The following is a 27,824-nucleotide window of genomic DNA, read 5'->3' on the forward strand; positions in this document are numbered from 1 at the left end:
TCCCTCCTGGCCCTCCTTCCCACACCCTGTGGGCCCAGAAAGCTGTCTTCCTATGCTTTGGGACCACCCACCTTGAGGAATTAAAAACAGGAAAGAGTTTGGTGCAAAGGACGAACAATAGTCTAAGACCAGGAACAATCAGGTTCAGATATTGACTCAACTGCTAACTCATGCTCACATTCAGGGTGGGTGACTCTGCCTCCCGTAGGCCTCAGCTTTCCCTTCTGACAGTGGCTGGGGAACAGCAGGCTGGGGCAGCTCTCAGGAGCAGAATCGTTAATTGTGACAAAGCTGGCCAGTTGGTGGCGGTCACCTGCAGTCCGCACTATGTTGAGAAGGATTCTGCAGCCACATCTGGCCTCAATAGGAGAGAGTGCTGTAACCAGGGAAGGAGGAGCTGAGGAGATGCACTGCCGCTGGGCCATGAGGTTGTCAGAGGTTGTCAGGGCTGTCATGTGAAGCACTAGAGGAAGAATTGAGCTTGACCCATTGGAACAGAGAAAAAGGCCATGTGGCTGAATTACATAAATTGGGGCTCGGGAAGGATGGTCTATCACACAGGGCACACCACTTAGGGCTTTGTAGCCATTTAGGAGTTTGGATTTTGTAGTAAATGCAATGGAAAGGCTTTGGAGAGTTTTAAACCGAGGAGCAACATGGTAAGATTATGTTTTTAAAAGATTGTAGGGAGTCAGAGAGAAGATGAAGGCACAGAGCTGATAAAGCATTAAACCTCTCCAGGGGGCAGCCTGAGGGCAGTGGAAGAGAAGATGAGACACAGGAGCACAGCTAGGGTGTTGGTCCTGGTTTCCCGGGGCCCCATTTCAGGGTGAGGAGTTTGTATGGGATTCACTGGGCAACAAGGGTTGTGGAAACACTGAGATGATGGACCCGCTTAGAGCTGCTCCTTAGAGAGGGATATTTGGAGGAAAGAAACTGGAAGTGGGAGACCAGTGAGGAGGCCATGACGCCTCATGCAGGACTCCAGACCTACAGTGGCAGTGGACAGAGCCCCCACTCACCTCCAGCATGATGGGAGTAGGATTCCCATAGTTTTGCAGTAGGGTAACCAACCGGTAGACATGAGGGTTGAAGGAAAAGAACCCAGAAGTTGTACCAAATCATCAAGCCTGGACGAGAGGAGGCCTGGTACTGTCCTCAGAGAAACTGGGGGTGGCAGGGAAAGGAGCTGATCTGGGCAGAAACACAGGGAGTTCCATGCAGGACGGGTTGTAATTGAAATTCCAGGAAGGTTTCAAGAAGGCAGTCAGAAATGTAGAGCAGAGCTCAGGAGCAAAGCTTGGGCGTGTTAGGAATAATCTCAAAAAGGCTAGGATTTGAATAAGAGTCAGCACCAGGGGAGTTACTGGGATTGAGAGAGAGGGAGAAAGAGAGACAGAGACAGAGAGGGAGGGGGGAAGGGGAAGAAAAGGGGAGGGGGGGAGTGGGCAGGAGGCAGCCTTGTAGAGTGGCTGCTTACATGGGTGGCGGGTGACACAAGGAGACAGAGGAGTTGTCAGAGAAAGAGGAAGACAGTAGGTGTGGGGAGAGAATGGGGCCCAGGCCACAAGAGGACAGCACTTCCGAAAGGAGGGCGAGGTCCGCCAGTGTTGGTCAGATTCTGCAGAGCAGCTGAGGACTGTATGGGCTGAGAAAAAGCTGTGGAGGGGTGGGGGGAAGGTGACCTTCAGAACAGTGTCAGGTCTGCAGGATTATAGGGGAGAGGCATCTGCATTTTAATGGGGTAAAGGGTCAGTGGGATGAGAGGTCACAAAAGCAGACTTTTCTTTGGAAGAGGAGGAAACTTCAGTCACACACAGCACTGCACAGGGAGTTCATTCCAGCATTTCCAAGCTGCTTTGAAACTGTGTCTGCGGTGGCTGTCTTCTCCCTTGTGTTACTGTGTTTAGCATCATGGGAGCCTCCTCTAGGGCTGATGCTGTAACCAGGTTTTGATTGATTCCACTTGTACAAGGCTCCATTAGCATCGTGGACTTATTGATTTTTTTTCTTAGAGCTGGAAGAGACCTTTAGCTATCAACTAGTTAACCCTCCTCATTTTACAGATGAGAAAAGTGAGCCCCGAGAGGTGTGATGATCTTCCAAGGTCATACAGTGTTTCTGGTAAAAGCCAGAGCCTTTCTAGGACTCCAAACTCCTATGTCCCACACATGTGCCCACAGCTCTCGGCCATTCAGGGGTCTTTGAGGTCATGTGATGTCATAAGATACATGGTTGGGGTGAAATAGACTTGGATCCCAATTTTACCACTTCTGGCCGTGAAACCTGAAGCAAGTCAACTTCTCTGAGACTTCAAAGTCTTTATCTATCATGGTGAATACTACTGTTGTTCAACTTCTGATGGCCATCTTAGTGTGAAACAATGGAAAATACATATATTGGTCTCTGCTCCCAGTTCCTGGCACAGGGCTCCTAAAACCTTTGCAATTTCCTAAGTGTTAAGAACACTAGGAGCATCTTTTGTTCTAATATTTGTCTTTGACCCTAGTCCCTGATGCAGAGTTCCCAAATCTCCTGGAATTTCCTGCGAGGTAGGAGTGTCTTTTGTTCTAATGAGGTGACTCTGGGAGGGCTCCTGGAGAGCTGCAGGATGAGGGCTGACCACTAGGAAGGTCACCATGATTAGAAGCTTAGAACTTGCAGCCCCACCTCCCATCCTCCAGGAGGGAGAAAGACAGGGGCTTAAGATTGAGGTAATGATGGATGTGTCTATGCGATGAAACCTCCATGAAAGTTCCCAAAACATGAGGTCTGGAGAGCTTCCGGTGGAGGTTGGAGGAGAGTGGTGCGCGGGGAGAGGGTATGGAGCCTCCAAGCCCCCTCCCACACACCTTGTCCTACAAATCTCCATCTGATTACTTACCTCTATCCTTTGTCATAGGTAAATGTAAATGTGTCCCTGAGTCTGTGAGCTATTCTAACAAATTATCCAACCCAGCCTGGGGGTCATGGAAACCCCAATTTAGAGTCAGTTGGTCAGAAGCACGGGGAACAACCTGGGACTTGGAATTGGCACCTGAAGTGGGGGAGGGGCAGCCTTGTGAGACTGAGCCCTTAACCTGTGGGGTCTGACGCTCTGTCCAGGTAAATAGTGTCAGAACTGGTTAAGTTGAAGGCCATCCAGCCAGTGTCACAGAGAACTGCTTGCTATGGGATGGCTCCCACACACACATCCAGTGTCAGATGTCTGGTGAGTAGGGTAATCATGTGAGAGTAAAGGACACATACAGGAGTGTCTTTATAGGTAGTTGCAAGTGCAGAAACTATACTCAAATGGCTCAGGCCAAAAAGGAAATTTATCAGCTCCCATAATAAAAAACCTAGGAGGAGGTCTTGCTTCAGGCACAGATGGATCCAGTGCTCAAACAAATGCATTTGTATTATACTGCTGTCGGGGCTCCTCTTTGACCTGTGTTGGCTTTATTCTCAGGAATGCTCTCCTTCATGATGGGAGAGTTGGACCCTAGTCACTCCAAGCTTACATTCTAACAGATAGCATCCCCTGGGAAAGGGGAGTTTCTCTTTTCTCATAGCTCAGCCTGGGACTGGCTTTCACTGGACAATCTTAGGCCAGTCTCCAAACCAATAACTATGATCATAGAGCTGGAATACACTTATTAGTGGGATCAGCCCTAGTTAACCACATGGGCTAATGTGGGGAATGGATAGTAATAAGGCCACGTGCCACGTCAGAAGGCCTGGTGCCATTTCTGGAAGAAGAGGGAAGGATGTTGGCCAGGCAAAAAGAACACTTGCCCACTACAGGGCCCAGTGCATTGCAGGGACACAACAGACACAAAATTACATTCCATTTCCCCTTTCCCATTCCCTCCCTAGGCCACCCCACAACTCCTTCCTCGGTGACAGAGCTCAACATGGTGATAGTACACTCCTTCCTTCCTAGTCTGTTTCCTCTCCAAGGAAAACCACACTGCCCAGTACCGCCTCTCCTAACCTTGCTCTGGTTCTCAGCCCTCCCCAACAGGCCCCATTTTTCTGCACTATTTTCTTGATTTCCATTTCTTTTTTTTTTTTAAGATTATTTATTTATTCATGAGAGACACAGAGACAGAGGCAGAGGAAGTCCCCTGATGGGGACTCGATCCCAGGACCCCGGGACCACGACCTGAGCTAAAGGCAGATGCTTAACCACTGAGCCACCCATGTGGCCCTTGATTTCTGTTTCTTAACAGACAGAATGTCCCATCTTACCTCTCTGACTTGGTTTCCCCCATGCTGCTGTTGGCTGCTCTGACAGCCTCCCTCCCTTAAGTTGCTTCCAAGTTGTTGCTGAGATGGTACACAGCATCTCTCGGCCAGGGCGGGGTGACAGGACCTGACATTTAGGAAGATGCCAAGCTTCAGTTTTGCCAAGGCGCTGTTGCCTCCCTGGAAAACAGGTCTATAATTGAAATGATAAAGAGACACAAAGTAGGAAGAGGCTACTAATTAAACCGATTATCCTTGTCATGGCAGGAGAGAATCAGTCCCACGACATCTCAGCTTGGGAAAAGAGCAGCCTCCTTCCAAAGTTTGAACACAGTTTGCTTTGGTGATGATGAGGGCATTATATCATTAGAGATAAACATTGGAAATAAACATTGAAGAGTTTTTTTTTTCTTTTTGAAAAATCTGCCCTTTCTTCATTTTTGCTAAGTTTTTAGAATAAATCAAGTATCTCCAGAATAAGCAAGCCTATGCCCACCCCTTCACCACTCCCTGAAAAAGATTCAGAAATAAGCCTTCAGCATTACTCAACTATAATTTTTTTAATTGGAAAGAACCCATTAGCATCCTGCCAAGTGATGGCTTGGGAGGAAGCCTTTAACAACCCCCCAATATCCATCAATTTCCCTCAGGCATATCCCCCCAGATTAACCTTGCCCTAACATGCAAAATATACACTTGACTCAAACAACATGAGATTAGGGGCACTGACCCCCACATAATGGAAAATCCACGTCATTTTGACTCCCCAAAAACTTAACTACTTATAGCCTACTGTTGACTAAAAGCCTTACTCATAACATAAATATCAATTAACACATACTTGTGTGGTGTATGTATTATATACAGTATTCTTACAATAAAGTAAGCTAGGGAGAAGAAATTGCTATTAAGAAAATCATAAGGAAAACAAAATACATTGACAGTGCTATATTGGTCGAAAGATATACTCACCTCTAAGTGGACCTACGCAGTTCAAACCCATGCTGTTCAAGGGTCAAGTGTACCTTCAAAAGAAGCCCCACCTTCCAACCCCATTGCTTGAGCCGAGGTCCTCCATATGGAGAGTCTGGAGCCACCACTGAAGGACCCCTCTATATCAAGTCCTCTTGGCTGGGACTGCAGTGTCAGAACAGTCAGTGAGGAAGTAAGTGCTACATGGGTGACCTGCCCTCACAAGTGACCTGCCGTCCTGAGTCCAGCTTCTATTGCTACTGATTTCCAGTGATACCTGGAGTCATAACTTTCTCTGAGGCTGTTTCTTCTCCCTTAGAAGAATTTGCAGCTGCAATTCATTTCCATTCCTATTTGAAATAGTTGTAGGAAAGTGGAAATAGTCAAGGGAGCTCAGCAAAACCAGACTGGGGTGAACTGGGGATGGGGCAGAGGCACTTGGGTGCAGCAATCACAGGCCTGAAGCCCCGGGTCAGAGACCGCCCCAGCAGGTCCTGCCTTTGTAGGACCCATTATTTGTCCACCGCGCCCTAAGAGGCTGTCCTTAAGGTGCCACTCTCAGCTTAACATGTCTCTGAACCTTGTATAGGCATTCTTACCTAATACTTTCATTTGTCTTTAAGTTGGCTCACTTAGAAATAAAGAAACATGCAACAGAAAAACCAAGATCACTTGCTATATTGCCAGTAACAAACAAAACAAAACAAAACAAAAAAAACACCACAGCTCTAACTGGATTCTGTTGCTTGTGGAGGCTACAAACCTCAAACCTGTTCTCATTCTTAAAAAGCTAGGTTAGTAAGTTTCAGATAGATATTAAAGACACACTAGCACCAAACTGGTACTCTCTCCTTGAAAAAAAACTGGAAGGCTTCAGGGTACCTGGCTGGCTCAGCATATGACTCCTGATCTCAGGGTTGTGAGTTCAAGCCCCATGTTGGGTGTAAAGATTATTTAAATCAATAACATTTAAAAAAAAAAAAAACAAACAGAAGAACTAGCATAGGATTGAAAAGGAGGTCCTTTTCTTTTTTCTTTCTTTTTTTGAGATTTTATTTATTTATTCATGAGAGACATAGTGAGAGGGGCAGGGTCACAGGCAGAAGGAGAAGCAGGCTCCCTGCAGGGAACCTAATGCAGTACTCGATCCCAGTACCCTGGGATCACGACCTAGGCCAAAGGCAGATGCTTAACCATGGAACCACCCAGGCCTCCCAAGGAAGTCCTTTTCTTCACTGATCCAATGGTCTGTGTACCCAGGTCTATGTACCACTCCAAGTCTACTGCTAGTGGTAAGGTACTGCTAGTGGTAAGGGCCCCATTCATGGGGAAATGTTGGGATGTCCTCAAAGGAAGATGTTTCTTCATATAGAAATGAGGAGGTGGGACCAGTGGCCTCCAAGTGGTCCTTCTACCAAAATAGAAGTGTGGGTGTCCAGGGAAGTCCACTGAACTGCCTTTAGGGATCCATGGTATGGAATCACCAAGCCTCCTGGGTGGGCTTTTAGATGGTTCTGGACTCCCCTGGGTAGACTCCTAATCAACTGTAAGGTCATGAAGGCACCAGCAACACTAATGTGCCTAAGAAATGCTCAAACACCACCTGCCCCATGGATAGCCGCCCCAGCTCTGACCTCCTCTTCTTTTTATTTCCATAGGCAGGAGGGAAGCACTACCACCCAACCTGCGCCAGATGCGTACGCTGCCACCAGATGTTCACTGAAGGAGAGGAAATGTACCTCACAGGTAAGCAAATCTGACCTTCTGTAAGGCATTCCCATCCAACCTTGTCTGTAAAGGAGATACAGTCTCCTTCATTTCAGTGTTATCTTTGTTTTTGGCTTGTCCTCAAAATTGCAATTAATTCGCCCCTCTCTGGGTGGTTTGGGAAAGTTGCCGGTGTGGCTAATATGAAGTGACATGTAATCTGCCTTCTGTCCCTGTGCGCCTCCACCCGCTGCTCAGCTGGCCTGCTTCCCTGGCAGTGCTCTGAGCAGACTCCCCTGGCTCCGCCTGGGGCTGGGAGCTTGAGCTGAACTAGGCCAAGGGGTCAGAGAACCTCACAAAGATGCCTGGGTTGCAGCATCAGAACCTCGACCCCATCACCCTGCCCTGCTCCCAACACTCAGAGTCCCATACCAGACTGCTGCTTGAGTCTTCCAGTGGACTCTCAGGGTACACCAAAAGGAACGGAAGGGAACCAGTGGCCTCCAAGAAGCACAGAGGGACTGGGTTCCCTCTGCCAACTTCCCAGGGCCCAGCCCTCTGCCCCCAGGCTTCTTGCAAACCTCCCAGGCGGTCCCCAGGCTCTGTTCTGTGCTCCACCCTCTGCCCAGTCCATCCTCCCAGGATATCGTAGTGTTTTTGGCAGAATCCAGTCCAGCGGCCTTCCAGGCCCCTCACTGCTCACCACATTAGGTACCAGCACTCCAGCCTGGCCACCAGGACCCTCTCACTGAGGTCTCAAACTGCCTTTCTATTTCTATCCTGGAATAAACCCAGCATCTCAGCTAACAGAGCCAGCTTGCAATTGCTTCTCCATCCACTCAACAACTATTTCTTGAGACTCAACCATGTGTGAGCTCTGCCCCAGGGTCCTTAGTGAGTTCCAGCTAGAGCCCCATGCAGGGGATGGGGGACCACAGTCAGGAATCCCATAATCACCTGTCTGTCATGATAAGCTTTATGAAGGGAGGAGGTATGGGACTCAGAGCACTTAATGTGGCAGTGGGCGTCGGGGAAGTTTCTCTGAGGAAGGGCCAAGTGCCAGGACCCGAAGGGTGAGTGGGCTGGGAAACGCCACCTGAGGGGAGCAAGTCTGCCAGGCTCTGAGATGGGTAAAGAAACAGCAGGTGTGGGAGACCAGGAGGAGCCCCTGGAGCTCAAGCCAGGGTTCAGGTGGAGGTGAGAAGGGAGGTGGGGAGAGGCAGACAGTGAACCCATGCCCCATTGCGTCTGGGTTGTTGTTCATTGTTTGCCTGCCTCCTGGAACACTCCAGGCTTGCATGCCCTTGTGTAGAAATCCTGCCTGATAGGCCCGGGTTAGGCACTACCGACTTCATGACCCCCTGTGGTACCCTGATCCCGCCCACAACTTAACACACTCCCTCCTTCCCGTATCTTCCAGCTTGCAGTAGAGTCCTTGACCTTCTCCCTCAGACTTCTTGTTCCTGACATTTACCCATCCATGGAAGTACTCACTCTACAGGTGGACATTGTCAGCTGATGAGTTGGATAGTTGGGTGATTAGTCATCCCCGGATGTTTGAATAGCTACAGGAGGGCCCTTCCTCCACATTTCCCCACAAGGCAGAACTAAGGTCAGGGAAGCAGTTACATAGAATGTCTCTTCCTATCAGGCTTGTTCTAGCCACAAATGCTCATGGCTGGTCCGAGTTCCCTCAACTTGCAATGAGAGCCTTTGCCTAGAGCAGGGTTTCTCAACCTTAGCATTATTGACATTTTGGGCCAGAGAAGTCTTTGGTGTGGGGACTGTCCTATGCATTGCACCGTATTTAGTAGCATCCCTGGCCTCTACCCACTAGATGCCAATATCGTACTCCTTCCCGTTGTGACAACCAAAAATATCCCAGACATCTGCCTTCTGGGGCAAAAATGTTCTCTGTTGAGAACCATCGGCCTAAACATAGTCAACAGAATCTCACACCAGCTACTGTGAAGGCTGGAACAGGAATTCTCTGTTTGGACTAGGTGAACATTTCTAAGATGCTGTGAGTTTATAACTACTTACTTGTATGTGTAGTCTTAACATTGAACTTCAGTTACCTGTAAAATAGGCTCATAATGGTTCCTACAAGGTAATGTAAGTTTGTGATGCATGGAAGGTTCTTGGTTCATTCATTCATTTGGCAAATATCTATTGAGCACCACCTGTGTGCCCAGTGTTCCCTTAACAACTGGAGATGTAGCAGTGAGCAGGTCTGGCAAGTTCACTGCCCTCACAGAGTTCGCATCCTTGTGTATCAGAATCTTCTAAGCCTTGCTTCTGGCCAGAACTTCACAGAACGCTGCAAGAGTTAAGGGATGAGGTAAATAGCTTGATGATCCTTTGAGAGAATGCACGATCAAACCGACAATAGAGATGCCTGCAGGAGGTGGGAGATATTTTTGGTGATGAAGAAGGGCCTGTCACCCTCCTCCTTAATTATCCCCATTCCTACCCTCCTGGCTCCTGGGAGAGTGGGAGTAATTGCAGGGCATTCAAGGACCTGCCTCAGGGGATGCTGTGTGATTGTACAATGAGGGGGACCAGGCCATCCCATGCTGGAGTCATGCTGACTCTGGCTGTGGGTGTCTTTGGGGTGGCAGCCACCAGGGGGTTCTGCTACCACTAAGAGCTGAGCCTGTGATTGCCTTGGACACCCTCCTGGGTAGGGGTACCAGGACTCAGAATGATATTCCCCAGAAATGGCAAGAAAACTCTCCCTGCAGGCAGCACAGATGAGAAGAGATCCAAGACTCCTGGGTTCAAGCACCAGCACTTTGCTGATGGGCTGTGACCATGAGAAGTGACTTCCTCCTCTGGGTCTCTTCCTTCACCTGCAAAATGAGGATAATTACTCTTCCATCTATACATTAAAGCTGGGGCCATGCTATGTGCCAGACAGAGCACGGGAAGGGCTGGGTGCTCAGACATGAACGAGGCAGGAGTGCTTGCTGCCTCGATGGAGTTCACTATCAAGAGGGGAGACCAACTGTAATCACATAGAAGTGTAAATATAATGACAAGCTGTGCTAAGTGCAGAGAAGGGAAATTGTGGGAACGATAGTGTTAAAGTTTATGAGGCTCCGGATCTAGTCTGGGAGGTCAAGGGAGGCTCTGCTGAAGAAGGGAAATTTCATGCCAAGATCTTGGAAATGAGTAGGAGGTGGGAGGGTGAGAAGGGGAGGAAAGATTCTGGAGGCAGAGGGAGCTGCAGGTGCAAAGGCCTGCAGTGGGAGGAAGCATCATGCGGCGGAGAAACTGAGGCAGGCCCACACACCCCGCCTACAGAGAGCAGGTGTGCTCCAGGAGGTCATCATGAATATCAGAGAGAATGAATTGAAGGTGCTAAGTGCCCCATGAAGCAACATACATAAGAGAGAGAGAGAGAGAGAGAGAGAGAGCGTGCCTTAGGAAAGCTGCGAAGTTTAAAGCCCCAGTCTTGTCAGTTCTGTAGTGGGACACAGCAAGGCACTGGCAGCTGGCCTCGGGAGGTTCTTTTGGTCAGTTTGTTTGTGTTTTAATTACTGTGTGATGGCTTTCTGATGAGCTCTAATTGGGAGAAGGCTGACGTCTGTCTGGAAGAAGAACTTCCGGGACCCCGGAGACCAAAGCGAGTTTTCTTTGATTTAAGTTCTGTTGTGCATTCAGTCTTTTAGCTGTTTTTGTCAAGATGCCAGATTTCTAATGTTTGTTGTCCAAACCCTTCATTTGGGCTTCGCCAGGAAATTACGTCATTGATTTCGGGCAGCACAATTCTAGCCAAGATGCTGCAGGTTGGGGGAGAACATACTGAAATCACAAGGGTTACAGCTGCTGGATCGGCGGGAGCTTTCCGAAACCCAAAATGTGGCTCATGAGACAGATTTTGGTTTTATTCTAAAAAATGCCTGTATCCAGGAAAAAAGGAAAGACAGACTTTGTTCCTCTCCTGCTTTCTACGCTGTCCCTATTCTAAGGGTCTGAGAGAGAAGGATGTTGGGAACCCAGGAGCTCAGCTGCAGAGTTTTAAACAGGTCTCTGTTATCATTCATATATTTAGCTAAAACCCACAGACAGGAAATCCTGACAAACCTTACTCTGCTAAGGGAAGAACTGTAACAAATTGTTTAAGTCCTGCTAATAATAATAGGCCATCAGCTGATGTTTGTTGAGCACTTAGTATGTGCCAAACACTGTACTAAGAGTTTTAAATGCAGTCTCCCATTTTATCCTCACAACAGCCCTGTGAGCTAAAAGCCATGAATATCCCTATTTTAGAGAACAAGGAAGTTTAGAGAGATTATGTCCCTGAGCCAAGGTTAGCTGGCCTATCTTACTAGGCTTTGTTTAAGGCAGCTTCTCCCATTTATTTTCAAAGGTTTTTTTCTAAAAAGGTTTTATCTATTTATTTGAGACAGAGAATGAGCAGAGGGAGTGGAAGAAGGACAAGCAGACTTCCCACTGAGTGGTCCCAGGATCCCAGGATCCCAGGACCTTGAATTCATGACTCAAGCTACAGTCAGATACTCAACCAACTGAGCTACCCGAGCGCCCCTGTTTTTGGAATTCTTAACCTATGGTTTGTTGTTGGCCTTCTGAATCCCATGAATCCCCTAGAAATTGCTTGTCAAAGTTTGCGTGTAGGTGTATTTCTCTAAGGAGAGGGTCTGTAGCTTTTATCAAATTTTCAGAGGTGTCCACAGTCCACAATCAAGTGAGGAGGCTTAGTTTTGTGTTAAAGCAAATCCGAAACAGAGCCCCGAAAGCTTGCTTTGATAACTACCCCAAAACCTTCTCTTCTCTAATGGAGTCTATTTTAGATCACATTTTTTTTTCAAGTTCAGATGCTATAAGGTCCTGGTACCAGGAGGTACGTGTATTTCTGGCACAGCTGGGGATACCACTGACATAAAGGAAAGGCTTCCTTTTCCTCTGACAAGTACCTTAAGAGAGGTGCATGGAGCAAACAGATGTTCAAGGCAGGTGCCTCCCGTTATTCTGGATTGTAGAACACCAGCCCTCGTCATAATCTATGCGTCTCATCAAACCACACTTTAAAAGGCACTAACGTACTATTGGTTGCTATAAGCTAGTAGTTTAGCATTGTTATTTTAAATTGGATCTCTCTACTGACAGCTTAGCTTGTAGGAGTAATGCTTTAAAACTTTAAATCTCATGTTTCCCCAATCCTGCTACATAATTTTAGACTCTTCAAACATATCCTGTTACTGTACTAAATTGATATCTCCTAAAGTCTGAATCTACTAAGCGTATTTCACTTTAAATAGAATACATTTTCATTTTGGATGAGCTGCAGGATTTTTTTTAGACTTTTAGGGTTACCAAACATCTTGAATCCTATAGAAAATATTATAGCGTAGCAGTTTAAAGTTTGTATTTTAAAGTCTGTTTGCAACTTGCTTCTTCTCCCTGGTAACCTCAAACTCAACACGATGTGGCCATTTTCTCTCCAGTTACATGTCACATCTACTTCCCCAGCCAATTTGTCCATGTTGGTCAGAATTAGGTCCAGAGTAGCGATTTCCCTGGCTGCTTCCTCTATTTCCTGGGAAACAAAATTGCCCGCTGGGCAAGTCAAGAACTTGTCAGATACTCGGGTTTTAGCTCAATGAGATGTTTTATTAGTCTGGACTTTTTAGGCAGCAGAAACAACATTAGGTAAAAGGGGATTGATCATCTCACAGAACGGAGAAGCATCTTGAAGCAGCACGACGGGTTGAGGAGCCCGCAGGGATCAGCAGGTGGTTTTGCTCTGTGTTCTTTTAGTGTGCGGCCACACGCTCTCGGGCCCTGCACCAGCTGCCTCTGTGCTGGGGAAAGAGGGCTCCCCGGGCACAGAGGGACAGCATCCTGTGCCAGGTTCCACACAGAAGTCCTGGAGATACTCTGCGGAGGCTGACCTGGTCATATGTGCACAGGCCGGGGTGAGGAGACAGTGCTGGACAGAGCAAGACACCTAAGCTCCCTAAACCCCAATTTTCCCATCTGAAATCAAGGACAGCACTAGGCCCACCTTGCCAGGCTGTTGTAGTAAGTGAGTGAATCTATGATAAAGGCTTAACACAGTGCCTGGCACTGCCAGTCTGAGCTCATATAAACATCCAGGAATGCAGAAATGGCCATTCCCCGGGATGCCACGTGCTAAAAGGGCTGGCTATTGTCGATATTACCATGCTTATGAATAATGCTTAAAGTAGGGCTTAGCCTATATGGTCAATAAATGTTAGTTATCATGGTTAGTGTTTGCTTAAGTACGACTGTTATAAAGTATATAGCATAAGCCTGGCATAGGCACTTTCTAAATATTAGTTCTAATACCAACAGTAAGAATAAGGAGAATGCTTAGTGGGTGACACATGGTAAGCACTCCTGCAATTTAATTGCCGCCCTAACTGTCATTATCCACAGTTAGTATTTCCGCACCACATCTGGGTGCCGCCACCCCCTCCCTCATCCTGCCTGATACCCTGCATGCTAACCAGCTTCACGGGAGCTAAGCACTTTCTCCCTCAACCTCTTTGTTAAGCTCCAAACCCACTTGATCCGTATCAGCACCAGGCAAACTTATCTTTTCCACTTCGGAGCTGTCCTCGTCCCTGGGCACAAGCCCAGTCTGCCAGAGGGGTGTGCTGGCAGCTAAGCCAGGCTTCTGTTCAGTGACTCCACCACTCAGCCAGACCTGTGCTTGCTGCACACCCTTCACTCCCCCAGGCCAAGGCTCCTGGGAATAGAACAGTAAATACTATCCCCTGCCCTCCAATCTCTCTAGTACTCGTTTCCCCTTCCACAGACTAGATCCTGGCACACAGATTTTTTTTTTTTTTTTTGGTAGGGGAGGGCAGATGATGATAATCACAACAACTAACACTTGCATGATGCCAATTCTAACAGATCTTGTTCTATGTGCTCTATGAATATTCACTCACAAATGCTCACAGCAGACCTCTGAGGCAGATACTGTTATCATCCCCATTTTATCAGTGGGGAGACTGAGGCACAGAGAGGTAACTGACTTGCTCTAGGATGATGCAGCTAGGAAGTAATGTAACTGGCATTCAAACCCCTTAAGAGTATTATGTTAAATAATGCTTATGTTGCCTGATACACAGTAAAGACTTACCAGTGCCCAAGAGCATGCTGAAGATGATATTGCAGTTACTGTATGTCAGATTCAACAGAAAGGCTCACTTTTCTCCCTATAGCTGAGTTGGGGACCCTCTAGTAATAAATGAAAAGCAGAGTATCCTGTGGTCTAGAGAAGCCATGCACCTGCTAGAGACAGGTAGTGGGGATTTCTTTTTGTTCAAGGTAAAATTCACATATCATAAAATTACCCATTTTGTAGTGTACAGTTCAGTAGCTTTTAGTATATTCACAATGCTGTGCAACCACCACCTCTACCTAATTACAAAACATTTTCACCCCAAAATGAATTCCATATCCATTAAACACTCCCCATTCCCCTTTCACATAGACCCTAGCAACTATGAATCTGCTAGTTGTCTCTATAGTTTACCTATTTGGGGAAATATCATATGGATGGAATCCTACAATACATAGGCTTTTATGTCTGGCCTCTCTCACTTAGCATAGTGCAATGTTTTCTAGATTCATCCATGTTGTCACATTTATCAGTGCTTCATTCCTTTTTATGGCTGAATGATATTCCACTGTGTGGATATAGCACATTCATGTGTCCAGGCAGGGATTTTAAAAGAGCCATTCCAAGAAGCTAGCAAGTCTAGGTCACAAAGGCTGTGCTCCTGACATATAGGCAGAACTTTGAGGAACCTCACCCTGCTATGGTCAATAGAAATCCAAGGAAGAGAACTGCTTGTAAGAGAACACCTTGGCTAGGATCCGGGTTTGAAAAACCCAAATGCCTTCTTAAATGGATGAGAAAAGCCAGGAGGCAGACAGCAGGGAGGATCACTGGCCACCTGCAGGATCTAAACGCATTCAGATACTGAAAAATGCTGTGCTAGGCAAATAGAACCTTTGGGTGGGCCCTTTCAGCCACTGCCGTGTTTGTAACCCTGGCTGGGCAGTCTGGAAGACTGTGGCACCAGGTCTGGCTTTGGCATTAAAATCTCCACTGATGAAAAAAAAAAAAAAAGTTTGGCCAATTGAATTTCAAGGTCCAGCAGAGAGATGGGTGGGTCCCCAAACATTAAATAACCCGAAAAAATAACCCAAAATGTGGAATGCTGTGACCACAGAGAGAAGACAGTTGCTGCCTCTGCTAGGAATTAAGAAGAGTGTTAGCACCAGGCTGAGGGACAGCTTTGAAGATTCCGATCTCTGGCCTCTGAGTCAGCTCATACGGAAATAGCTAATCCCTTCACTTCTATAACTTTTACAGGAGATTTTAACTGCAGGACCTGGAGCTGTCAGTGACAGTCTCAAGAGGACAAGGGTCTGACTCGGGGAACCAAGAGTCTAATAAGCAAAAAAGTCTTGCCTTTTTTTCTTAACTTTTTTTCTTAACTTCCACAAGAAGTTAAAACACTCTTCTGGCTGGTTTCCTTATTCAATCACATTCCAAAGGAATGAATTCGGAGGGTTAACTAGTATTTAGCCCCATGGTGCTCCAATGGAGTTCTAAGTCCCCTGGGGAGCTTGTTACTACCACAGATTCTCAGGCCCCGCCTCCAGGACTTGACTTCAGGGGCTCCATGGGAGCCCAGGAATCTGCATTTTATCAGGCTTCTGGACAACTGGGGCACAGGTCACACTTGGACAAACCCCAATCTAGTGAGATGCCTGATAGAAACCTACTCTAGAATTGTAGCAGTCAGTTCGGGAGTCTAGATTGTACTGCTGGTCCAAATCTCTGAACCCAGCTTAGAGAATTCAACTGGGCTAAAACAGAGTATCATGTTTCTTTTCTTTTATTCATCCGCTCAATGAGTATTTATTGAGAATCTGCAGTCCCTGCAGCTGTATCTGCAGTTAAGACAGATGTGAATCCCGCTCCTTATAGAACTTACATCCCTGTCTAGATTATTGGATAGAGGTAAATAATTCATTTTTTTCTATACAGAGAAATCTGTGGAGATAAAAACACAGAATCTCCAAGGGTTGGGAGGGAAAGTAAACATCCATTAGGGTAACTACCTCATTATATGTCTCCTCTACAATATTCCTGCTGAGCATGTATGCATCCAGTGTGTACTCACATACTTCCAGGGACAAAGATCTCACTCTCAGAATGGACCCATTTGATCCTCAGATATTGAATTTTCTTTCCCTGAAACTTCTACCCTTGGTCCTTGTTCTATGTTATAAGACATGCAGAATGAGTTCATTGCTCTTTCCACAAAGAGGCATTAAAATACTCAAAACCCTTTTTCACCATTGTGCTAAGTCTTCTCCACAGCGAAGACCTTGCCTTATGGCCTAATTTTGGGTTCCCTCTCCATCCTGGTTACCATCATCCTCTGGGTGCCTTTCCTCCTGTGTCTCATTTTAAAATACAGAGGTGGGGGATCCCTGGGTGGCGCAGTGGTTTGGCGCCTGCCTTTGGCCGGGGGCATGATCCTGGAGACCCGGGATCGAATCCCACGTCGGGCTCCCGGTGCATGGAGCCTGCTTCTCCCTCTGCCTATGTCTCTGCCTCTCTCTCTCTCTCTCTCTCTCTCTCTCTCTCTGTGACTATCATAAATAAAAAAATTTAAAAAAATAAAATAAATAAAAAAATAAAATACAGAGGTGGGAGGCACCTGGGTGGCTCAGTCAGTTAAGTTTCTGACTCTTGGGTTCAGCTTGGGTCATAATCTCATGGTCACGAGATCAAACCCCACGTCAGGCTCCTTGCTAGCAGGGAGTCTACCCGAGAGTCTTTCCCTCCTCCTCTGCCTCTCCTCCTGTGCTCTCTTTCTCTTTCTAAAAGAGATAAATAAAATCTTTTTTTTTAAATAATAAAATAAAATACAGAGGTGAGATCCAACCAATCATTCATTTATGTCTTTAAAACACACACATGAGGGATGCCCAGATGGCTAAGTGGTTTGGCATCTGCCTTCAGCTCAGGTCGTGATCCCAGGGTACTGGGATCAAGTCCTGCATCGGAGTCCCTGGGAGGAGCCTGCTTCCCCCTCTGCCTGTGTCTCTGCCTCTCTCTGTGTGTCTCTCCTGAATAAATAAATAAAATCTTTACACACACACACACACCAGGTGCTGTTTTAAGCTCTGGGGAGAAAGCCCATGAAAGACAGTCATGACCTTCTTCAACCTGGATGCTGTTTTTCTGTCTCTGTCACATCGTTGAGCTATTGGCTAGTGGCAAAAGCCAGGCACCATTTCATAGGGGTCTTCATGAACAGATCACCTTTTTCTTACCTTAATTTGCCTAAATCTGTTGCTTAAAACCAACACATTCCTTCCCTCTTCAGTTTAGACGCTATCCTGCCAAATCCCAAACTTCTGATTTTCATCCCCAATTGCATTTTCTTTCTCCCTTCTGACTCTCCCGGCTCACTTCTTCTGTAAGCCTGCTTTCCTGTATGCTGAGTGCCGAAGCCATTTGCAGCTCAGCTTCTGACCAACCCTTACCCTTACCCTTCGTCTGCCTCTCTCACTTCATCTCACCGCCTCCTTACACATCCGCATCCTCCTCATCCATTTCATGGGCTTCCCGCGGGAGCCACGGGGGTAGACAACTCCTGGTGGATTTAGCAGCATCTCGAGACCGGAAACGCTCTCCCTAATAACTCCCCAAAGCAAGGATCCCCACCCACCACTGGGGAACAGACACACCCTGCGACTGCCAAGCTCCAGCCGCAGACCCGGGGTCCCTCTACTGGGCTCTGAGAGCCATTGCACTTGACATTGCAAGCCTCAAACTCTGGTTCAATTACTAGGAACTCACAAGAAAATTAGCAAACATTCCATTGTATACATAGACCACAGCTTCTTTAGCCATTCATCTTTCGATGGACACCGAGGCTCCTTCCACAGTTTGGCTATTGTGGACATTGCTGCTAGAAACATCGGGGTGCAGGTGTCCCGGCGTTTCATTGCATCTGTATCTTTGGGGTAAATCCCCAGCAGTGCAATTGCTGGGTCTATGGCAAATCTATTTTTAACTCTTTGAGGAACCTCCACAGAGTTTTCCAGAGTGGCTGCACCAGTTCCCATTCCCACCAACAGTGCAAGAGGGTTCCCCTTTCTCCACATCCTCTCAAACATGTGTTGTTTCCTTGTTAGTTTTCACATTCTCACTGGTGTAAGGTGGTATCTCACTGTGTTTTTAACTTGTATTTCCCTGATGGCAAGTGATGCGGGGCATTTTCTCATGTGCTTGTTGGCCTTTTCTGTGTCTTCCTCTGTGAGATTTCTGTTCATGTCTTTTGCCCATTTCATGATTGGATTGTTTCTTTGCTGTTGAGTTTAATAAGTTCTTTATAGATCTTGGATACTAGCCCTTTATCTGATACGTCATTTGCAAAAATTTGCTTCAACGTGGATGGAACTGGAGGGTATTATGCTGAGTGAAATAAGTCAGAGAAGGACAAACATTATATAGTCTCATTCATTTGGGGAATATAAAAATAGTGAAAGGGAATAAAGGGGAAAGGAGAGAAAATGAGTGAAAATATCAGTGAGGGTGACAAAACATGAGAGACTCATAACTCTGGGAAATGAACAAGGGGTAGTGGAAAGGGAGGTGGGCAGGGGGTTGGGGTGACGGGGTGATGGGCACTGAGGGGGGCACTTGGCGGGATGAGCCTGGGTGTTATGCTATATGTTGGCAAATTGAACTCCAATAAAAGAAAGAAAGAAAGAAAGAAAGAAAAGAAAAGAAAAAAGAAAATTAGCAAACAAAACCGAAAGGTCCCTGTCTCATAAATGACAAGCTGGGCCTAGAATTAAAACTTTGGAGATGAAAACAATCTCCAAGACCATCCAGATCCAACCTCACTGTTATTCAGATGAAGAAACCAGGACTGAAGAGAGAATATGTCAGGGGCCAAGCAGAGGCAGGAATCCTGGCTCCAGAAACAAGACCTTGGGCTCCTTACCTCAGGCCTATCCTCTATCACGTTTTGGGGGCTAATTTTTCAACTTTACAACATCCCCTCCCCCCGTAGCTTGGCCAGCGCCAGTCCTGGGGGTTCCAGGCAACAAACCATAATGGAAAGTATATCCTAAAAACAAAGTCAGACAAACAAATGCCATCTGGGTGTTCAGAAACCCAGCCATTTGCTGGCTCCTTTCCTTTTCGGGCTGGTAATAAGAGGAATGGCACCAGAGGGATAATATGTTCCTACTTTTCCTTCTAATCCAAGACACCTGTCTCTTCTTTTGGGAATGTGTAATATTTGGGGCTTCTCCTCAACATGTGACCAGCCACCTGTTGCTCATGCCTTTCCAAATTGGCCTCTCAAGTTTGGTGCTGGCCAATTGGACACCTCCCCCCCATACCCAACAATAAAATGTAGGCATTTGCAGCATACTAAATTTGAAGAGTCTGGAGCCTCTTGGGAATTAGCAGGTCAAGACAGTGCTCTCAAGCATACTGTACACCATGACACACACCCCTTCAGTGCGATAGGTCTAGTATAGTGTCATAAGTCTTTGAACAGAAAGAAAGGTTGGAGTTCACCACAGTCTGTCACTTTATTTAACCTCCCCTGCCATTCATTCATTCAACAAATATTTGTTGACCACCTGCTACGTGTCACTCACTGCCAATCATCCACTCATCTGTTCACCCCACAAACATGGATAGAGCCTCTGCTGAGAGCAAAATCCCATGCTGGATGCTGCGGGAGAGCCAGCAATGAATAAAGCTCAGCCCTTGCCCAGAGGAGCTTCTAATTTAGTTAGGATCATGAATCCACAAGCCACTGTGATTTGAGGTGGTATGTGTTAAGAAAGATACAAAGAATTATGGATGGCAGAGAAGAGAGAAGTCACTCCCACCTGGCAGGTAAGAAAGTTTGCAAGAAGATGCCATGTGAGACCTGGACCTTGAGGAATGGGTAGGATTTGGACAGGGAGAAAGAGCACGAGTGACTGATGGATGTAGCAGCAAAGAGCCTGGTTCACCAGAGGGTCCTCCTGGCTGCTGTGCAGGGCAAATGTGCTGGTGGGGGAGTCAATTAAGGCGAGGGGTGGCGAGAGAGCTAGTAGGTTTGAGAGGTCTGAGCCTTTGTTATTTTCCTGGCCCCTTAGGTTCTGAGGTCTGGCACCCCATCTGCAAACAGGCAGCCCGGGCAGAGAAGAAGTTAAAGGTAAGCAAGCTGGTGGTGATACCAGACCATACTCTTGGCCACTGGTTAGGGGGCACCGTGCTTTAGTGGGGAGTCTCTCTTTAGTATGCATACTGCCCAATACATGCGTGTATCCTTAGATTTCCTTAATGGTAACATCTTCTGCATGGGGCATTTGAGGGGCTAAAGACATTGAATGTGAGAGTACTTTGAAAACTGTAAAACACTGTATAAATGTGAGTTTTTGGCGTTTCTGGGGCAAGGCTTTAGCCTTTATTAGCATTGCTCACCAAGGTGGTGGCCTCTTTGAAGCACTTATGCTGGGGGTTTTCTCCAGCTTCACATCCTTTACTGGGGATAATAGTGTTGATACAGGAATTGACAGTTGGCAAAGCATCTTCACAGCCACTGTCTGACTTGATTTTTTTAACCCCGTGGATCAGATGGGGCAAGGAATTGTATCTCCTCTTTGCTTGTGAGAAATTCAAAGTCTAAAGAGGGTGGTGATATGCCCACAGTAATGCAGAAGGCAGAAGCACAGCCAATGTCCCCATGCACACACTGGGCCAGCTGGGGTCCTGCGTCTCTCTGAATCACTGTGCTCTGACTTGTACCAAGAAGCCCATGAATCTGGGCTCTTGATCTAAGGACTGCAGGGAAGAGCCCAGCTCCTGAGTCCTTAACACTGCAGAGGAGAAAGTTGTGTGTGCCTGTTGGGGACAGGCACTTGAAGATGTCCAAAGTGCCTCTACGTTTTGCAAAATAACATGGCTATGGATGTATAATTTTGCTTGAGCCGTGAGGTTTTTTTTTCCCATGTTTTTCCCAACTTCTCTCCCATTTAAGATGTAAAAAGACCTAATTGCCCTTTCCTTCTTCAATTTCTGGCATTTCTTGGTGGCATTTCTCAAGTTCAGTTATCCTTCTACAATCCTGATGTTTTTGCCACATCTGTGCACTACCTGTATCATTATATACTTAATATTCTCCTTTAAATCAACCTACCACTCTTTACTTAATGGAACTTCTTTTATTTTTTTAAGATTATTTATTTATTGATTTATTCAGAGAGAGAGAGAGGCAGAAACACAGGCAGAGGGAGAAGTAGGCTCCATGCAGGGAGCCCGATGTGGGACTCGATCCCAGGCCCCCAGGATCACACCCAGGGCTGCAGGCAGCACTAAACCGCTGCACCACTGGGGCTGCCCCGGAACTTCTTTTAAAATAAAACTTGAGGGGATCCCTGGGTGGTGCAGCGGTTTGGCGCCTGCCTTTGGCCCAGGGTGTGATCCTGGAGACCCGGGATCGAATCCCACATCGGGCTCCCGGTGCATGGAGCCTGCTTCTCCCTCTGCCTGTGTCTCTGCCTCTCTCTCTCTCTCTCTCTCTCTCTCTCTCTCTCTCTCTGTGACTATCATAAATAAAAAAATTTTTAAAAAATAAATAAATAAAATAAAATAAAATAAAACTTGACATCGCCGAGTAGACCAGTATCACTTGCTATAAATAGGAGGTAACCATAAAATACATTTAATGAAAATGAAATGTTTCTTAAAAATAAATCCTAGAAATTCTGGCTAAATGGTATTGCCTGTACTCTCTTTGTTTAAAAAAGGGGGGAGGGGAGGGGAGTGATGAATAACAACTGTCGAGGTAGTTGCTAAAATATATCAGCATCAAGTTAAGACTTCCTCCTTCATGTACCCAAGAAGAATGAATACAGTTTCACATTTTACTGTCCCATTCTGCAACTCAATATTATCAAACGCTCCCCCTAACTTCATCTTGCCAGAGCCACCACTAGTTCACAATGCGGTTTGGGGGACACTGCTATAGAGCCCTGGGTAAAATGCTTTAATTCTAAATCATGGCCTGAGAGATCTGGCAGGCAATTTCGCAGTCCCTCAGAGAAGCCCCTTCACTTTATAGATCGGGAATCTGGGATCTCTTCAATCACATAGTTGACTAGTGGTCCCTGGTTCCCTGTCCTTTTGCTTTTTGACTACAACACACAGCTGCTCTCGCAGCTTGCACAGAGGTTACGGTACTGCCCTCCTGCTGAGGGAGCCATTAATGCATCATCGCCCTTGCTCAAGGAAAGCCTTTTTTAAGTTTATCACTTAGGCTGATGTTAATTTGATGGTACACTGTAAAGAATCAGTACTTAATGCAATTACAGGTAGTTCAACATTCTTGTGCATTTTATATAAACAAACTAAGGAATGAGTACTAACCAATTTTACTCAAAGTTAATATGTGGCAGGTCAACCCCAAATGAAAAAGTTTTATGTATACATGCCTATCTTAAAGGCCAATTACAAATATATTTAAAAAAACCCACAAATCCAAATTATGTCCAACAGCATGAAGTCCTGCGCATATCCAATTTCGTTCACACCCAGACACTGATTTTAAAGGAAAAAAAAAAAAAAAGACAAAGTACAGAGTGCCAGCAAGTACATTTAACCATGTTGCCGCTGTTCCTGCGGAGCTGTCTTCTTCCTCCCCATCCCTCCTCCCCACTGGCTGGAGGTGCAGCTTCTCACTCCTTCTGTTTCTCCCACAGCATAGGCGGACGTCCGAAACTTCCATCTCGCCCCCCGGATCCAGCATTGGGTCACCCAACCGAGTCATCTGCGTATGTATTACTCTTCAGCCACCCAGAGGCCTTTCTTATCCCCAGGCCTGGTATCTAACGAGTGTCTAAGGACAACCAAAGGCAGCTGTCAGGTTTTCATCCCACTAATATCTTGTGTGTGCCTGTCATGCGCTAGACTCTGTGCTGGGTCCTGAGGACACGTGGACCCTGCCCGCATGGAGCACAAAGCCTCATAAACACAGTTATAGGAACAATGTCAAGTTTAGCAGGAACACAGAAAAGTGCAAAGACAGAAGAGCCCCTGGTGAGTTCTAAAACCAGTGCAGGGTGCTTCCTTCCTTACTGCTTCACTGAGATAAGAGCAGGACAAAAATCTGGAGTCAGAGTGGTACCCAGAGTGGGGGGTGGATGGGAGGTTCATGTAGTGATAGGGATGTGTCATAAGGAAGCAGAACAGAAGAAGCTGTATGAATACAGAAACATGGCATAAAGGATTTGCAAATATAAAGTAGAGCTTTCTAGTGACATAAGAAGTTCAGAGATGGAGAGGACCACATGCATGTGTATGAGCTCTCATCCCCAGTTGCATTCAAACTGAGACACTCATCATTTGCAGACATGGCTGGAAAGACAAGAGTTGAGTCAAGTGATCTCAGAGGTCCCTCGGATATGTAATTTATTTATTCATTCATTCATTCACCAAGTGTGTGCTACGTGGCTCCTCTGGGTTAAGTGCTGGCTTCTGTGCTGGAAAAATAGAGGTGAACCACACCAACCTGACACCTGTCCTCATGACACTGAATACATAACCCCATGGATAAGCAGTCACAGTTCTGGTAGGTGCTAGGAAGAAAAAGTGCAGGGTGCTTTGATGATGATGCAGATAGACAGAAGGACAGACAGTCTAGGGCCAACTGGAGGAAGAATCCTGAGGAAAAAACATTTAAGCTCAGACCTTAAGAAAGAAACAGAAGTTAAAGCAGGTGAGGGAGGCAGAGCCGGGGAGGACAGAGACACACAAAGGAGATGAGCCATCTGACTGTGGACTGCTCTAGCCTTCTACAAGTTGGAAGAGCTAAGAAGACCAAAACTGGGGGGAGGGAGATGGTCTAGAGCAAGAAAACTGTTCCTGATAAGAAGGTCTAGATACAGTCTCCAAACCAGCCAGCCCTGGGTGGGCTCTGACCACCAGTGCTCCATCATTATTTTACCCCAAATCCACACCCAGTTGCCTCCTTGATCCCTGGGTAATGCCCATTAATGGGGCTGTTTCCTTTCCTTTCTTCCTCTGTTCAAATGAAAATCAGACATAAGAGTTATCACTGACAGCAACTTCCATATGGTCAATACTGCCTTGCGGCTCCTACAGAAGACAAGCACTTTGATCACAGGCCATACTCATTGAAGATTCCTGTCCAGAACAAGACAGACGATCGTCTGCCTGGTGCTATGAATAGGGCCAGACACAGCAGGATTAATGAGCTAAATTTCAGAGCCTACACCATGAGAAGGTTATTAACAAAGTGAGCACGTCTCCAAGAAAGAGTTACCAGGATATGCGAACTCAGGATAGATAGATAGATAGATAGATAGATAGATAGATAGATAGATAGCAGTGTCTAATGCCTTTAATCTCTGGCTGGTCTTCCCTAGTACTGAGGAAGCTCGCTCACCTTTGTGAAACAAATTAGCCATGATGATGTCCACCCTTGGAGTCCCGAAGAAAGATTGCAGAGTTGCTCTTCCAAGGGGCAGCTCCATGGAGATGAACAAGAGCAGCTGAGGACACCTGCCACTGTGCCGTCCAGCTGGGAGCTCATACATTGAGATCAGTTACCCGTGCATGCTAGCATAGGCACGTGTCTCTCTGTACTCTCCTTTCTCAAGATTGATTTATTTTAGAGAGACAGAGGGAGTGCATGCATGAGCACCTGACTTGAGAGAGGGGCAGAGGGAGAGTCTCAAGCAGACCCCCCACTGAGCACAGAACTCAACAAAGGGCTCCATCCCACAACCCCGAGATCACAGACCCAGGCAAAACCAGGAGTAGGACATTCCACCAACTGAGCCACCCAGGCGCCACATCATTTCTCACCTATTATAAGCTCTCACCCCTCAGCTGCTCTGAGGAATGAGTGCACGTATCATGTGGGCCAATGGTCTGGGGTCAAACCATTCCAAACATGGCTTTCAGATTCAGGGAAGAAAGCATCTGACCACTTTTGAGACATGCAGTAACAGGCAGACAGAGTATTGGCTTAATTTTCATAAATACTGAGGTTTGGTATTAAAATAGAATTATCATTGCACCTAGAGGGAGCAGGTTCTTTCAAACTCTACTCCACCCACCCCACCCCCACTGACTACTAGAATCATCCTTAGGAGGTTTGACTTTGACCAGCTCCACGTGTCTCTTCCTCCTTCCTGGCTAATTATGTTGGGATGCCTCTGTTCAATCACTGTGCCTCCAGACTTAAGGCTCATTTATAACCCTATAAGCAAAGTGGCTATAAAGAGAAATACAAATATAGTATTTTTGAGGTTTGGGCAAAAGTGCTGAGATGAATATTGATGGGTCGAGACATGTTCGCAAGCTGCCAAAAGCTCTCAAGGTCAAGATCTAACATCCCATGGCAAAAGGCAGCAGTTACGTCAGCAAAGGGACTATCCTAGCAAGGTTCCCTTGACCTCCGTACCCCCAAATTGGGGCAGACATGGTGGCTGATGCAGGCAGGCTCTGCAGAAATGAGATGGCACAATTCTAAGGGTTTTACTGAGGACAGTTCTGTGAAGGGACCATTTACAGAGGTGTAGACAGGGTTAGGGGACCCAGAGGACATCGTGTGGCATCCAGGGTCTGCAGCAGCAGGAGCTGTCACCACCCTCAACCTGAAGGTCTGGTGAAAGCTGGAGCTGTGAAAGGCAGCCCCGGATGGGAGCCACGCCCACCACAGCCACTGATGCAAGGGCACTGGGGGGGGGGGTGCGCAGGCTATCTCTCCGCTACCCGCCCCAGTCTGCAGGTGCTCCTCTGTTGGCCCAACCCAGCTGAAAGCCAGAGGACCTCTAATGCTGTCCACGGGGCCTCGGAGCCCAAATCAGGGCAAGGAGGAGCAGACGGTGGATCTAGAGGCAATGGAGAATGAACAGTACAGCACCCAAATAGCAGTGGGCTATTTGGATGGGGACAGACAGGGAAAGGCCCTTGGAATGTGTTTCCAAAAGCAATGCTTGCTTATAAGGTCTTTATGAAAGTTGCTCTCTCTACAGTAGTTTCGGCCTTAAGACTTACCTGGGCCCAAGACACTGGAAGAATGGTATCTGGATAATACAGTTTCCTTGGAGTCTCTTTCTAGCAGCCTCTCAATTTATCTCACATCAGAACCTTGCAGGTCACGGTAGTTATGGAAGGACAGATCCAGTGGACTGCAGCAGAAGCCAGTCACAGAGGGAGCAGCTGGAGAGTGCAGAACACAGAAAGGACATGGCTTTGGGAGCCGGAAGTGGTCTGTCCCAGGCAGGGGGAAGCTGTCTCTTAACCCATACTGTTCTAGAGGGCTGGACTTAGCCAACGTCAGGTAGTAGTTAGAGGCTCAGTGCACCGTAGGGCCTGCTTTCTAAGGGCAGCTGTCTCCGGGCTGTAAGACAGTGAGCTCCCTACCCTTCGAAGCTAGCAGAGGCCGCTGGGGAAGGCAGGTGCTCAGGCTAGACTGGCTAGGCTTGAGTAACGCTTTTGCTACTTGTAAGCTGTGTAACCTTGGGCAAGTTCATTGACTTCTCTGTGCGTGTTTCCTTATTCAGAGATGAAAATGATATTAGTGCCCACTAGCAGTGTTGCGAGTTGCATGAGTTAAGGGAGGTCAGCCCTACAAGGGACTTTGGACAGAGTCTGGCTCATCATACGTGCTCACCTAATGTTAGCTCGGGTTTCACTCTCTGTGATTAATTCTGTCTTTACCATCTCCACCGACTTCAAGGAGCTGTGAGTGAGGATGTCCTCCTTGCGTGGGGTCGAAGGCAGTCCCTACCCCGCCCAGGCTGGGTAGTTCAGACAGGATTTAAACCTACTGGCTCAGTGTTGCAGAACCTTCTGAGCCTCATTAGGAAAACAGTAATAACACTGACGCTGACTGCACAGAGGCATCAGGGCACACAGAGGAGACAATTGCTGCAAAGCTCAGGGCCTCACACGTAAAATGCGCTCAATCAGTGAGTCCCATTGGAATGGATGGCCTCTAAGACCTGCCTGATTCTAACAACCCCTGCGTCTTCCATCCCTAATACTGTGTTTTTCATGGAAACTGAAGAGGCTCGCTCCCCTCTGTGCTGGTTTTTGTTTCCTCTCTCTTTTCCCCCTTATCTCTCTGCCTCTTTCCTGTGCCTTTCCTCTTCCCCAGGCTAAAGTGGATAATGAGATCCTTAATTACAAAGACCTGGCAGCTCTCCCCAAGGTTAAGTCCATCTACGAGGTACAACGCCCTGACCTCATTTCCTACGAGCCTCATTCCAGATACACGTCCGACGAGATGCTGGAGAGATGTGGCTATGGAGAGGTACGGCGTCTCGCCCCTCTCTCCGGGGCTATTGGGGGAGAGGAGGCCAGCAGGTTCCCCAGACACTCCATCACAGACACTTTGGCCTCCACAGTGTTGACCCCTGCAACTCCTTTAAACTGGAATTTATAGTCGACATTTAAAAATCAAGCGGTTTCCTCTAAAAAAAAAATCTAGCTTTTCTTGAAAAACCAGAGCAAGTGACACTATACCAGTATTTCCACTATCTGGAAAGGGGGAAGCAGCGCCTCCTATAGGCAGGGCATGGGCTCCCCAGTTCTCCCCAGTTTCCACCACCTCCTAAGTACCCCAACATTGAAGCCAAGAACCTATGACCACTTATCACTTGAATTGTTTTTCCTCTACTGGAGTAATTTTATACACAGCCATGGCTCTCATCCCTGACAGGCTCAGTGGCCACTTAGGTTTATAATCCCTGGCAGGTGGGTTCTCTGGGTTCTGTACCTGGCCTTAAAGCCCCTATGCTCAAAGCAAGAGATGCTTTTTAAGAACTCAGCGTCGGGTGGC

At 47.0% G+C, this 27,824-nt stretch overlaps 1 protein-coding gene across 1 annotated transcript in view; it reads left to right on the forward strand.

Annotated features, from left to right (window-relative positions):
* The window catches only part of ABLIM3 (actin binding LIM protein family member 3), a 111,037-nt gene that overhangs the window by 62,616 nt on the left and 20,597 nt on the right, over positions 1–27,824 (forward strand). The window contains exons 8-11 of the mRNA XM_055325833.1: positions 6,861–6,948; positions 20,107–20,165; positions 22,711–22,782; positions 27,141–27,296. Coding sequence (XP_055181808.1) covers positions 6,861–6,948; positions 20,107–20,165; positions 22,711–22,782; positions 27,141–27,296 — 375 coding nt within the window. The remainder of the gene's footprint in view (positions 1–6,860; positions 6,949–20,106; positions 20,166–22,710; positions 22,783–27,140; positions 27,297–27,824) is intronic.

Source organism: Nyctereutes procyonoides, unplaced genomic scaffold (genome assembly GCF_905146905.1).
Source record: "Nyctereutes procyonoides isolate TBG_1078 unplaced genomic scaffold, NYPRO_anot_genome, whole genome shotgun sequence".
NCBI lineage: Eukaryota > Metazoa > Chordata > Mammalia > Carnivora > Canidae > Nyctereutes > Nyctereutes procyonoides.